At 55.8% G+C, this 11,126-nt stretch overlaps 4 protein-coding genes across 4 annotated transcripts; 3 read left to right on the top strand and 1 right to left on the bottom strand.

Annotated features, from left to right (window-relative positions):
* Nucleotides 1–421: 421 nt before the first annotated feature.
* VDAG_04571 (4-aminobutyrate aminotransferase) lies at nt 422–2,058 on the top strand (the record flags this gene model as incomplete). The annotated part of the gene is made up of 4 exons (XM_009654175.1): nt 422–609; nt 666–1,635; nt 1,707–1,798; nt 1,878–2,058. Exons 1-4 carry the CDS (start codon nt 470–472, stop codon nt 2,056–2,058), a joined length of 1,383 nt encoding a protein of 460 aa, XP_009652470.1. The 5' UTR covers nt 422–469.
* A 721-nt stretch (nt 2,059–2,779) lies between these two features.
* Nucleotides 2,780–3,523, top strand: VDAG_04570 (uncharacterized protein; the record flags this gene model as incomplete). The annotated part of the gene is made up of 4 exons (XM_009654174.1): nt 2,780–2,814; nt 2,904–3,061; nt 3,156–3,330; nt 3,439–3,523. The coding sequence occupies 4 exons, from the start codon at nt 2,780–2,782 to the stop codon at nt 3,521–3,523; spliced, it is 453 nt and encodes a 150-aa protein (XP_009652469.1).
* A 105-nt stretch (nt 3,524–3,628) lies between these two features.
* Nucleotides 3,629–5,312, bottom strand: VDAG_04569 (ECM14 protein; the record flags this gene model as incomplete). The annotated part of the gene is made up of 2 exons (XM_009654173.1): nt 3,629–4,672; nt 4,731–5,312. 2 exons carry the CDS (start codon nt 5,310–5,312, stop codon nt 3,629–3,631), a joined length of 1,626 nt encoding a protein of 541 aa, XP_009652468.1.
* Nucleotides 5,313–6,287: 975 nt separating this feature from the next.
* Nucleotides 6,288–11,072, top strand: VDAG_04568 (transport protein sec73; the record flags this gene model as incomplete). The annotated part of the gene is made up of 3 exons (XM_009654172.1): nt 6,288–6,669; nt 6,721–10,386; nt 10,444–11,072. 3 exons carry the CDS (start codon nt 6,288–6,290, stop codon nt 10,689–10,691), a joined length of 4,296 nt encoding a protein of 1,431 aa, XP_009652467.1. The 3' UTR covers nt 10,692–11,072.
* Nucleotides 11,073–11,126: the final 54 nt, after the last annotated feature.

Raw genomic sequence — 11,126 nt, 5'->3', positions numbered from 1 at the left:
CAATTCCTCAGGATAAAATATGCGGGAACCCTCCTTCTCCTTTGAGAAACCCAATGCTCCACCTACCCGGCCATTCCCACAAACTTTGTGCTCGGTGTTTCCCGTACTTCTCTCGGCCCTTGTGATATCTCCTCTAAAGCCTTTATTTCGGGGGGGGGGGGCGGGGGGTTGGGGGGCAAATCACACATCACAGTAAGAGTAGAAACCGGACCAGAGATCATTGAGGGAACACAGTCACCGGATGATGGCCGGCATGGGCCGGCATGGGCCGGGAGCAACGATGCCGGTTTCAGTCGCTCCGCCGGAGTCACTGATAGAAGCGTCGCAATGCCTTTATAATGCCGTCGCGGGTCCCCTTGATGAACACGGATCTCTACAAACAACAGCGCGCCGAAACTAAATTTGACGATCTGCGTACAATCACCTGACTGCGCTCATCTGAACCTAGCGAAAGATAGCAGCAGCCACAATGCCTGCCATTCTCGAGAACTCGGTTGCGACAGAGGTGCCTGGCCCTCTGTCCAAGGCTGCTTCTAAGCAGCTCGATGCTTTCTTCGATGCTCGCGCAATTCACTTTGTAGTGGATTATGAGAAGAGTTCAGGGAACTAGTAAGCAACGGCACGGCCCTCAGGTCGCACGGCGTCGCATCACTGACATTGCCCAGCATCGTGGATGTGGATGGCAATCGCTACCTGGATGTGTACGCCCAGATCGCATCCATCCCCGTGGGGTACAACAATGCGGCTCTCGTGGCCGCAGCCAAGTCGCCCGAGATGATCTCTGCATTGGTCAACCGTCCGGCCATTGGCAATTTCCCCTCCAGCAACTGGGCGGAGCTGCTGAAGCAGGGTCTCTTCAGGGCGGCGCCTGCGGGACTTGACAATATATTCACAGCACAGTCGGGGTCCGAGGCCAACGAACTCGCCTACAAGGCGTGTTTCATGCTATACCGCCGCAAAGAGCGCGGCGAGGGCGTTGAATGGACAGCAGAGGAGACCAGCTCGTGCCTCAACAATGCGAAGCCTGGATCGCCCGATCTCGCCATCATGAGCTTTGCCAACTCCTTCCACGGCCGGGGCTTCGGCAGCCTTTCCACCACACGCTCCAAGGCGGTGCACAAGCTCGACGTGCCGTCATTCAACTGGCCGCAGGCGCCCTTTCCGGTGCGCAAGTACCCGCTTGAGGCTCACGTCGAGGAGAATGCGGCCGAGGAGCAGAGGTGCCTGCGTGAGGTCGAGAGGCTCATCACGTCATGGCACTGCCCCGTGGCCGGCTTGATCACGGAGCCGATCCAGAGCGAGGGTGGCGACAACCATGCGTCGCCCGCCTTCTTCCAGGGGCTCCGCGACATCACCAAGAAGCACGGCGTCGTCATGATCGTGGACGAGGTACAGACTGGTTTCGGCGCGACGGGCAGGTTCTGGGGCCATGAGCACTGGAACCTGACTTCGCCACCGGACATTGTGACCTTCTCCAAGAAGGCCCAGACGGCCGGGTACTTCTTCGGCGACCGCATGCTGGTGCCGGACAAGGCCTACCGCCAATTTAACACGTGGATGGGTGACCCGGCCCGTGTCATCATGTGCAAGGCTGTCATCGAGGAGATTCTCGACAACAAGCTGGTCGAGCAATGCGTACGTGCCGAGCCGAGCCGGTTGAGAGCTGGCCCGCCTGTAAGGATATGATTTTGCTGACGTTGGAACAGGCACGCGTGGGCGACCTTCTCTACGCCGAGATCAGCAAACTCGCAGAGAGACATCCTGAGCAGGTGCAAAATCTTCGAGGCAAGGGACAAGGGTAAGTCAATGTCCTCTCCCCAGCGTGAGCAAGAGCACAGTGCATCATTCAATGGACGCTGACCAAGATGCTCTCGCAGCACGTTTATCGCCTTTGACACTCCTCAGCCTGCCGAGCTGGTGCGTGCGATGAAGCAGATTGGTGTCAACATTGGTACCTGCGGTGTGAGGACGGTCAGGTTGCGACCGATGCTGGTGTTCGAGGAGGCGCACGTGTCGACGCTGATCTCGGCATTCGACAAGGTGTTGAGCGCGTTGTAGTGGATGACCAAAGAAGGGTTGGTGGGGGCGCTGGTGAAGTCGCTGAGGCGAGGATTGTGCATGGGTAGGAATGGCGTCATATTGGATAGCGGGTGCTTTTCTGTCGGGTTGCTCCAGGTGTCCAATCAGGGCCTGAATTGAACGATGACAACAGTCCCCAGTTGCAGTGAAGCACCGCCGCCATCGAACCTATCGAACCTTGTACGGATCTGAACCACATGCTACCTCGTACTTAGGTGTAGGTCAAAGTGCTGGACAGAGAGCAACGTCTTCCAGGCTGGAGGACTTGTCTCATGGCCATCTCTGAGCCCGAGAGGAACTCTTCAGGTACCTACCTGCTTACCTACCAAGACGGACACGTAACCCCCGCCGGAGCACAGGTACGTGTCCGCAGGCGCCTACGGTCTATAGTTGAACCGCTTTTCCACTTAGTCATCGCGCGCAACCCGGCTGTCGTGTCCTTCCCTGCCGGGAGCCGTGTATAGTGGAGGCCATCGGGCTTGTGGTGTTGCCGACCGATAGGTCTGGCCCCTAAAGTTAGGGATCTGATGCCGTGGTTGTTCCGTCCGGCTGTGCGCCCCGGAGCCTAGTGTTGAACACTGAGCTCTGACCTAATTACAAGTCTGCCTTTTATGACACTTTGTTAGCCCCACGGCTCTCCCCTTGCCCATCCTTCGCACCCAGCAGCCACTCGACGAAAAATTGACACACGTTCTTCGCCATGCCTCTCACTATTCAGCTTCCCGAAGAGTTCAGGTTCGCGCGTTCCCATGGCACCGCAGGATACTGTATCTGTTTGCCAGTATTGCCTACTTTGAATCGTTGCTAACAAGTGGCTTGGCTAGCTACGTCCTTCTCGTGGCTACGTCAACCTTCTTCGTCAACACCCAGCATGTTATCCTCACCAGCAAATTCCGCAAGCTGAGCGGTCTGAAGTACCCCATCGCCTACGCCTCAAACGAGCAGGCCGACAAGGACCGCAAGGCCTACATGTTCAACTGCGGTTCGTCACCATCTTCCCATTGTTTGCCCTGCAGACCCAACATTGCGTGTCCACTGCCTCACGATTTACTGACCTGTGACCTGCGCGCTCGCAGCCCAGCGCGCCCACGCCAACTTCACTGAGAACCACACCTCATTCCTTGGCGCTCTACTCATTGCCGGTCTGCGCTACCCCTTGGCCGCCGCCGTCCTGGGTGCCGGCTGGACCATTTGTCGCTCCCTCTACGCGTTCGGCTACGCCAGCGAGCGGGGGCCTGCCGGCCGTATGATGTACGTTCTAACGCCCCGCCCCCTTACTCCTGAACTCTCTCCATGCAGGGACTTGGACAGCGCGACAGCGGAAACCACTCCTTTACTGACCCATCTGCCATAACAAAGTGGTTCCATCGGTTCTTTCGTCTTCGACAGCACCCTGAAGCTTACCGCCCTGTACGCCTCGGTGGCCCTGGTCATGGGCTGGTAGAGCATGTCTGTAGTAACAATCCTCATCCATTGGGCCATCTCATCTGGTCGTCTTCTCGTGATTGCCCGTACTCGTCGCCTTGTGTTTTCCCTCGCACCTTTGTCATCACCGGCGCTTCACCCGGCGAAGTTCTGGGTTGCTGAAAACCCCACCTGCCGGCGGCGTCATTGAGTGTTGCTGGTTCGAACGCTCGATCCCGTTGTTGCCAAGCAAGTAGTCTCCAAGGTACTTCATAGCGTTGAACATCTCCTCGCCCGTAGGCACGATATTCTCTTTCGGGAGTAGAAAACCGTAGCTCCCCATGTCTCTCAGCTTGATCTGATAGCTGAAGTGTGCGCGCATCTCATGATAAAACCAATCGATGGCCGAGCCCCCGCCCACCTCGACGCGGGACGAGCGGCCCATGTCGCCTCCGCCTGCCACAACCCCTTCACATGCCGACGTGACCGAGTAGGCCTCGCCGCTCGATAGCCGAATGGCCTTGGCAAGCCCGACAGCCAGCTCCTCAAGGTTCTCAAGGTTGGGAGGATCGGTATCGCAGGTGTAAGAGAAAGGATACATGACCTGCTGTGAATACGAATGCAGGTCAATCAAACCCACAAATTCGACGTTGTTGTTGGTCGTCTCATTGCGCGCCCAATTCGCCAGCGCTACCGCCTCCGCGGCCTCCCAGGGTTTCGCGCCTCCATAGCTTTCGGAGCAAGGCTCACCGTTGGATCCAGCACCGTCCCACTCGAAGCCGAATGCGCGATCCAAGTCAAGGCCCTGGCAAAACGACACATCGGTTCCCTGTCTAGTCTTGCGCCACAGACGATCTACCTGCCAGCTGTATTCCACGCCATCAGGGTTCAGGACTGGAACGAAGACGACATCAAAATGCTCGAGCAACTTAGTGATCATGGGATCACGTCCATAGCTGGTCACAAATGACCAGGCCACATAGTTGACGGTGGTCGTTGAAATCCATTCCCGCGCGTGCATGCCACCTGTGACGAGCAGTGTCTTCCTCTTTGGTGCTGGTTCGCCGGGCTTGTAAACCCCGACCTTGAGAGCCGGAATATCGCGCCCCTCGTATGACAGACCGACGTTGACCATTCTTGCGATCGCAGGGAACATAGCCTCGAGGAGTCGCATCCAAGGCACAATGACCTGCCTCGCGAGTTAGTGATTCGTTCGCCCGGTCGAGTAGCTTGCGAGAGAATCATACAGAGAGGGGTCGATAGTCACGGAAGAAGACGGTATCGCTGTCAGCCTGAGGGCGCAGAAGACCAGACCCCTCGTCCCAGGGCATGTATTCATGGTGTTGTACCACTGGTGTGGAGGGGCGTGACCCGTGAATCGCCGCAGAGACATCGGGTATGAGCACCAAGTAGGAATCGCGTAGGGATTTAGGTAGTACACCAAGCAGAGTCCCAATTCTGTCTTTGCGTAGCCTGATATCGACAAAATCCTCCGTGAATGCCCAAATGTCGAGAAACAAGGTGGAGGCTGACTGAGCCATGGCAGCTTCTTCCTCAGGCGCGGTTAGGTTGAAGCGTAGCACAACTTCGTCCGTATAGCGCTTCGGGGTCGGGACGCCATGGCGTATTTCGGTCTTGGAAGGATATGGACCAAAGAAGAGTTCGACCGCAACGTCGCGGACCCAGGAGAGGAAGGGCAGTCGTCGATGTGTCGGGTTGTGCAGGTGGTTTGCATCGTCGTGGGTTACGAGAGGCCCAGTGCCGATGGCGGAGGCGCCTGGTTGCAAGATAGCAATACTGGCCAAGCCAGCAATTACTTGAAAGCGCATTTGGAGGAATGAGGAGCAAGCCCAATCAGCTGATTGTTGAAAATCAGAGTTCGCATCGAGAACTACGGCAAGGTACGTGATGCTGGGATTGACGACGATGCTTTGTGGTTGGAAGCGTATCGCTAGGATTGACTGTGTGCCATGCAGCTATGTAACCAGGTAAGGTGGGCAGCTCCCACCAGCCTAGCTGATTGTCGCAGCCTGGTGGTGCATCAGCCGGGGCCGCACCTCTACCAAACTTCGGAGTTCCCATTGGACAGGCCCCGGTACCTCCCTGTACTACATGTACGTACAGAGGGGTAAGGCTCACGGATGCTCTGGGCTTTCCTGGGTAGGGGACTTGCTGCATGCTACCTAGGTACCTACCTAGGTAGGTACCTTAGGTAGGAAGGAACGTTTGGGAAGAACTCAGGTGCCTAATCGAGGTACCTTACCTAGGTACCTAGGTAGATACCTGGGTACCTTATCCATAGATACCTCCCCGCCTCCTAACTGAGCGCCGTAAGTACCTCGCTCTAGAGTCCACAGGCTGCTGGGGTACTTCCTCGCATGCTCGCTCAGCCAGGCTGGCAGTGTGCATCCGTCTCGAGCCCCCCCTTGAAATGTCCTTGCCATCTCATCCGGATGTGAGTTCAGTCAAGGTCCTGCACGCCAGACCTGCGGTTTCTGTTACCTCCAACCCTCTCGACCTAGCCCATGTGCCTTTCGCATGCTGTCAATTCATTCCTCCATCGACCACAGCTCGCATCAATGTACCACAAGGTGTCGGCGGCGCTGACATCGCCCTGAATTGTATCCTCGACCCGGCATCGCCAATTTCAACAGACAGGGGCGTGGGCGTGACCCTCAACGTCAACAGTTTGATAGCACCTTGTTATCCGGGTCGACAACGTGCCCTCCTCCCTCGCCTCCAGAGCCATCCCTGGCAAACCATGCCCCATCGCACCCATGCCTTTTCTACGCCGTCACGGCAACATGGCCAGCGAATCCGACATGAGACGGCTTTCGGCCTTGCCTGACACCTCCATACCTCAGCTATCGCTGCCGCGCTTCACCGAGTCCGAATCTACAACCTCCGCCATTGCCGCCACGAGCATCGCTTCCACACCCCCCGCCCCGATACCAGAACCAACAACGACACCCTTAGAGCCAACACGCTCAAGCTCTCTCGACCACGCAACGTCACAAGCAAGTACTGACGATGAAGATTCCATCTCTCGCCCTGGGACCCCACCAATCCAAGACGAGACCCCAAAGCATCGCCGCTTCTCCATCCTAAGGTTTCGCAACGCCTCCGACTCTCAGCTGTCGCTCAGAGCCAAGCAGCAGGCCGAGAAGCCTCCGCCGATGCCCCGGCGTATGTGAAGACCTGATCATGTTGTGAAACATCGTGCTGACGCAAAGTAAGCCCCCGAAATTATCACCACGGCGCCTGTACTCGAGATACCTGTTCCCCAGAAGAAGCAGTCCCGTATGCGTCTCGCCGATCGCTTTCGGAAATCAGGCGAAATACCCAGAGCAAGCGAAGAGAACATGACAAGAGCACACACCTGGAAGAACAGGAGGACCCCCGGACTGGAAGAGCTCGCTGCGAGGAGCCGACCAACTCTGGTGACATTTGAAGAACCGGTTTCCAAGACTTCTTCTTCGCGGACACTACAAACTGCTGAAGAAGGCGAGTCTCAGGGCTTGCCTGTCACCCTTCACCGCGCCTCCGAATCTTCTCGATCAGACGTCAGTTCGGCACACACCGCAAACCCTGCAGAGACGACACCGACAAAGCTTTCAGCTCCGCATCCAACAAACTTCTTCCGTTTGCCGCGCAGGAAGAATAAATCGGCTGCGCCGCTCTTTGACCTTTCCCATCTGCCACAGAAAAGCAAGCCGATCAATGGCGATTACGCTGCCTCTTCGAGCTCCATGCTCGGTGTGTCTCAACCTGGAGAGGGCAACTCCCGACCGCATAACCCATCGAGGCCTTCCTCCAGCTACAGCGCAAATGCAGATTCGGTTGTATCATGGTCAGCGGCTGATGTGGCAACCAAAGCTGCAGTATCGCCTGCCACAGCCCTCTTCCGCCCGGGCTCCATACACTCGGGACGATCCTCACCAACGCGAGCGCGACTGCAACTGCGTGGTAGATCATCCACGATGAGCTCTCTAGGACGAGATTCTATGGATGATTTCCTGAATCCAGGCACGACCCGCACATCATCATCCACCGGACGAAAAAGCCTGGGTGACCTTTTTGGACTGAACAGGTTGCGACAGAATTCGGAGCTCGCAAGCGGGCGCCCAGGTAACCTCACTCCGGCAACCCCTGGCTCGAGCACCTCCAAGAACAACTCTTTCCAAATCGCTCGTGAGCCGGTGGCTTTACCGGAACGACGGGAGGATGAAACTGCGGCCAAATACCTCGCACGTATCGAGCAGCTGCTCAGTCGGGGCGTCATAGCCAGTGCGCTGTCTCGCGGCACAGATCCATTCTTTGCCACAGTTTTGCGGAGTTACATGCGCCGCTTCAGCTTTTTCGGGGACCCCATGGACATGGCTATTCGTAAACTACTTATGGAAGCAGAACTGCCCAAGGAAACCCAGCAGATCGACCGATGTCTAGAAGCCTTCGCGAATCGATACCACGAATGCAACCCAGGGATATACTCTTCACCGGACCAGGCTTATTTCATCGCATTTTCCCTCTTGATTCTTCACACAGACGTTTTCAACAAGAACAACAAGTACAAGATGCAACAAAACGACTACATCAAGAACACACGGGGTGAAGGTGTTTCCGAGTCTATCCTTCGGTGCTTTTATGATAATATCACCTACACCCCTTTCATCTACCTGGAGGATGACGTCGATTTGCACGGTGATCGACAAAAGGGGAGGCGACGGACCATTTTCGCAGGCGGCACTCCAGACACAGCAATCAAGAAGTCTTCCAAGGAACCACTGGATCCTTATACGCTCATCATTGACGGGAAGCTGGACGTCCTACGGCCAAGCCTGAAGGATGTTATGGAGTTGGACGACAACTACAACTACCTCGGAACAGCTAAAAACCTGAATGTGAGGGAGCTGCAGAGAACATTTTTCCGGACTGGTGTCTTGCAAATTGTATCGGCAAGGTCTCGACCAGATGCCTTCCGAGATGAGAAGAGCACTACCAACCCTGATACTGCCCCCCAAGGCGTAGTCGACATCAAGATTACCAAGGTTGGTCTACTGTGGCGGAAAGACACCAAGAAGAAGAAAACGAGATCTCCGTGGCAAGAATGGGGAGCTATCCTTACGGGCGCCCAACTATATTTCTTTCGGAATACGGCTTGGGTGAAGAGCCTTATGCACCAATACGACACACACGTCAAACAAGGCTACTACGGCGAACCAATCACATTCAAGCCACAGTTGACTGACTTCAAACCGGATGCCTTCATGCCAATCAAGGAGGCAGTTGCGCTTGTCGACTCAACGTACAAGAAGCACAAAAACGCTTTCAAGTACGCGAGGCCAGGTGCTTTCGTTGAGGAGGTTCTTTTGGCAGACAATGAGGACGAGATGAATGACTGGCTGGCGAAACTCAACTACGCTGCTGCGTTCATGACGTCGGGTGTCAGAATGCGAGGCGTCGTCGGTGGCAATTATGAGGGTCAAAGCCGCCGCGGCATTCGAAGACTTGACAGCTCGAATAACGCCCAGGTGGTTCAGACCCCAACTGGTGAGGTCAGCATCGTGCGGGGCAAGATTGATCACAAGGAAGCCGAGTCTATTCTTGCACAACGACACGAGACTATGGCCAGAACTGTGGAGAAGGCGGATGAGGATATCTCGGCCAAGGAAAAAGAGCTGGAAGAAGACTTGAGGAATGCGCGACACTTGCAGATTCTTTCTCCCATCCAGAGCAAGTCTCGCGAAGAGCTTTTGCGAGAGGCTGCGCGTATGGATGTGAAAATCAAGTGGATCAGGATGGAAATTTGGAGGATCAGATGTCACCGGGATGTCTTGAGCAGGGATCTTGAGGAAGAAGGCCTCCTGGCAGATATGTCGCCTGCGAAAAGCGGCTCGCGAGGAACGGAAGCGCAAGATGTGTCGCTTGACATGGACAAGCCCCTTCCACCTCAGCCAGATGATCGAGATTCGCTCTCGCTGGAAAACGGCCATATTGGCAGCAAGGCTCAGCAACACCAGAATTCCGGTTTTCAACCGGAAGAGCCTGATTTCGATTCGCCGACCACAGAATATTTCCAGACACCCCCAACAAGTGCCACTTTCCAGTCACATAGGCACCAGAGGTCTTGGGACTCGAATTTGTCGGCGTCGGAAGAGCCTTTACGACGTGCCCGGTCTGAGTCTCAAGCTGCGGCTTCGTCTGTGCCAATTCAGTCCGGCAGAGGGAGCACTAAACCGCCTTCCACACCACAGGGCTCCCGCAGCCAGGTTACTGAGAACAGCATAGACCAGCATGCAGACGATGTCGACGCTGATGAACGCGACTTGCTCGAACAGGCTGGGCTCCTAGAGTCGCCATCATCTCGACACACTTTGGCTGGAGTTCGCACGGGATCTATCTCTGAAACTGGCGATCTATCGGAGCAACGTGATACCCCCGGGAATGCCGAAAAGGCCGACAGGAACAAAATACGTCGTAGCCTGCAGAGGACCCTGAGGGAGAGCGCTGGTCACTTATCTCATCACAGGAGTAGAAAGGGCAAGGATTCAGCTTCGAGTGGAATCTCCGAAGACACGATCAGAGACGATATTCTCAGTAGAGGGTCTGGTAGTTTTGTGGTGCATGGAAAGAAAGCATCAGTCATCAACTTTGGTGAGGGTCTGCAACATATGCCGACAGAAGAAAGGTTGAGGCAAAAGATGCAGGCGCAGCGCGAAGAGCCTGTATCTCCGGCAAGCCTAGAAGAGGAGGAAGACTACCATGATGCCCTTGGCCAACAGCCGACCATGAAGGAACGCCGCGAGTCGACAGCCAGCGCCAGTACTGCGACGGCAAGGAGTTTTCGCGAACTGCACCGTAAATACTCTACCGCGCAGGCTCATAAGACACCATCGCATGGAGGCAAGCTTTCAGTGCCATCTGACACGGAGAGTGAGCGTGCGCTAAGCATTTCGGAAGGTCGGCGTACACCGCTCCCGGCGATTGAGACTCAGTTTGGAGACGAAGAGGAGGCCGAGGCTGGAGAGCTGCAGATGGACGAAGATCGGTCACCGTTGTCTGGGCCAACCGCGTCGAGACTCGTGTCGCCGAAGAGTCCTGCAGCCATGTCAACAGCGTCTCCCTTGGAAGAGCATGCCGGCAAGAGCGCCGACTCTCAACAGCGACAGAAGCTGTCAGGTCCGCATGTCCAGTCGGTCAAGGCTTAGAGGACCCAAATGCGCCGCAATTCATGGAACATCAGACAGCGCCTGAAGCGTGTCTCTCCGGACCTCAATGGTCTGCTAGACACCGTCATCATGCGCAGAAGCAGCGACCTGGCCGGCAGCGCGACCCCGATCTTACATGCCGGGTTTCAAGCTCGTGAAGATATTCGACACGTTGAGGCCGATTGGCCCATTGTTCTGAGGAGGAGGAGTCAGGCAGCGCAACTGTGCCAAAAGTTGACCATGAGTACGAATGACTTGAAGGAGCGGATGCCTTGGCAAGGGGAGCAAAAGCATTTAAGACTTCGAGAGGGCGGAACCAAGGTACGGCAGAGTTACGGAAACATGGGACAGGCTTAGCTGTGTGCAATTTATGTAATATCTATATGCATACTGTTGGCGAGTCTGCACAAAAGCGACACATCCGAACTTAAGAGT

The sequence above is a fragment of the Verticillium dahliae genome, genomic scaffold, assembly GCF_000150675.1.
Source record: "Verticillium dahliae VdLs.17 supercont1.8 genomic scaffold, whole genome shotgun sequence".
Taxonomy (NCBI): domain Eukaryota; kingdom Fungi; phylum Ascomycota; class Sordariomycetes; order Glomerellales; family Plectosphaerellaceae; genus Verticillium; species Verticillium dahliae.
Note: the sequence above shows the minus strand (reverse complement) of the source record. Positions and strands in the feature narration are given on the sequence as shown.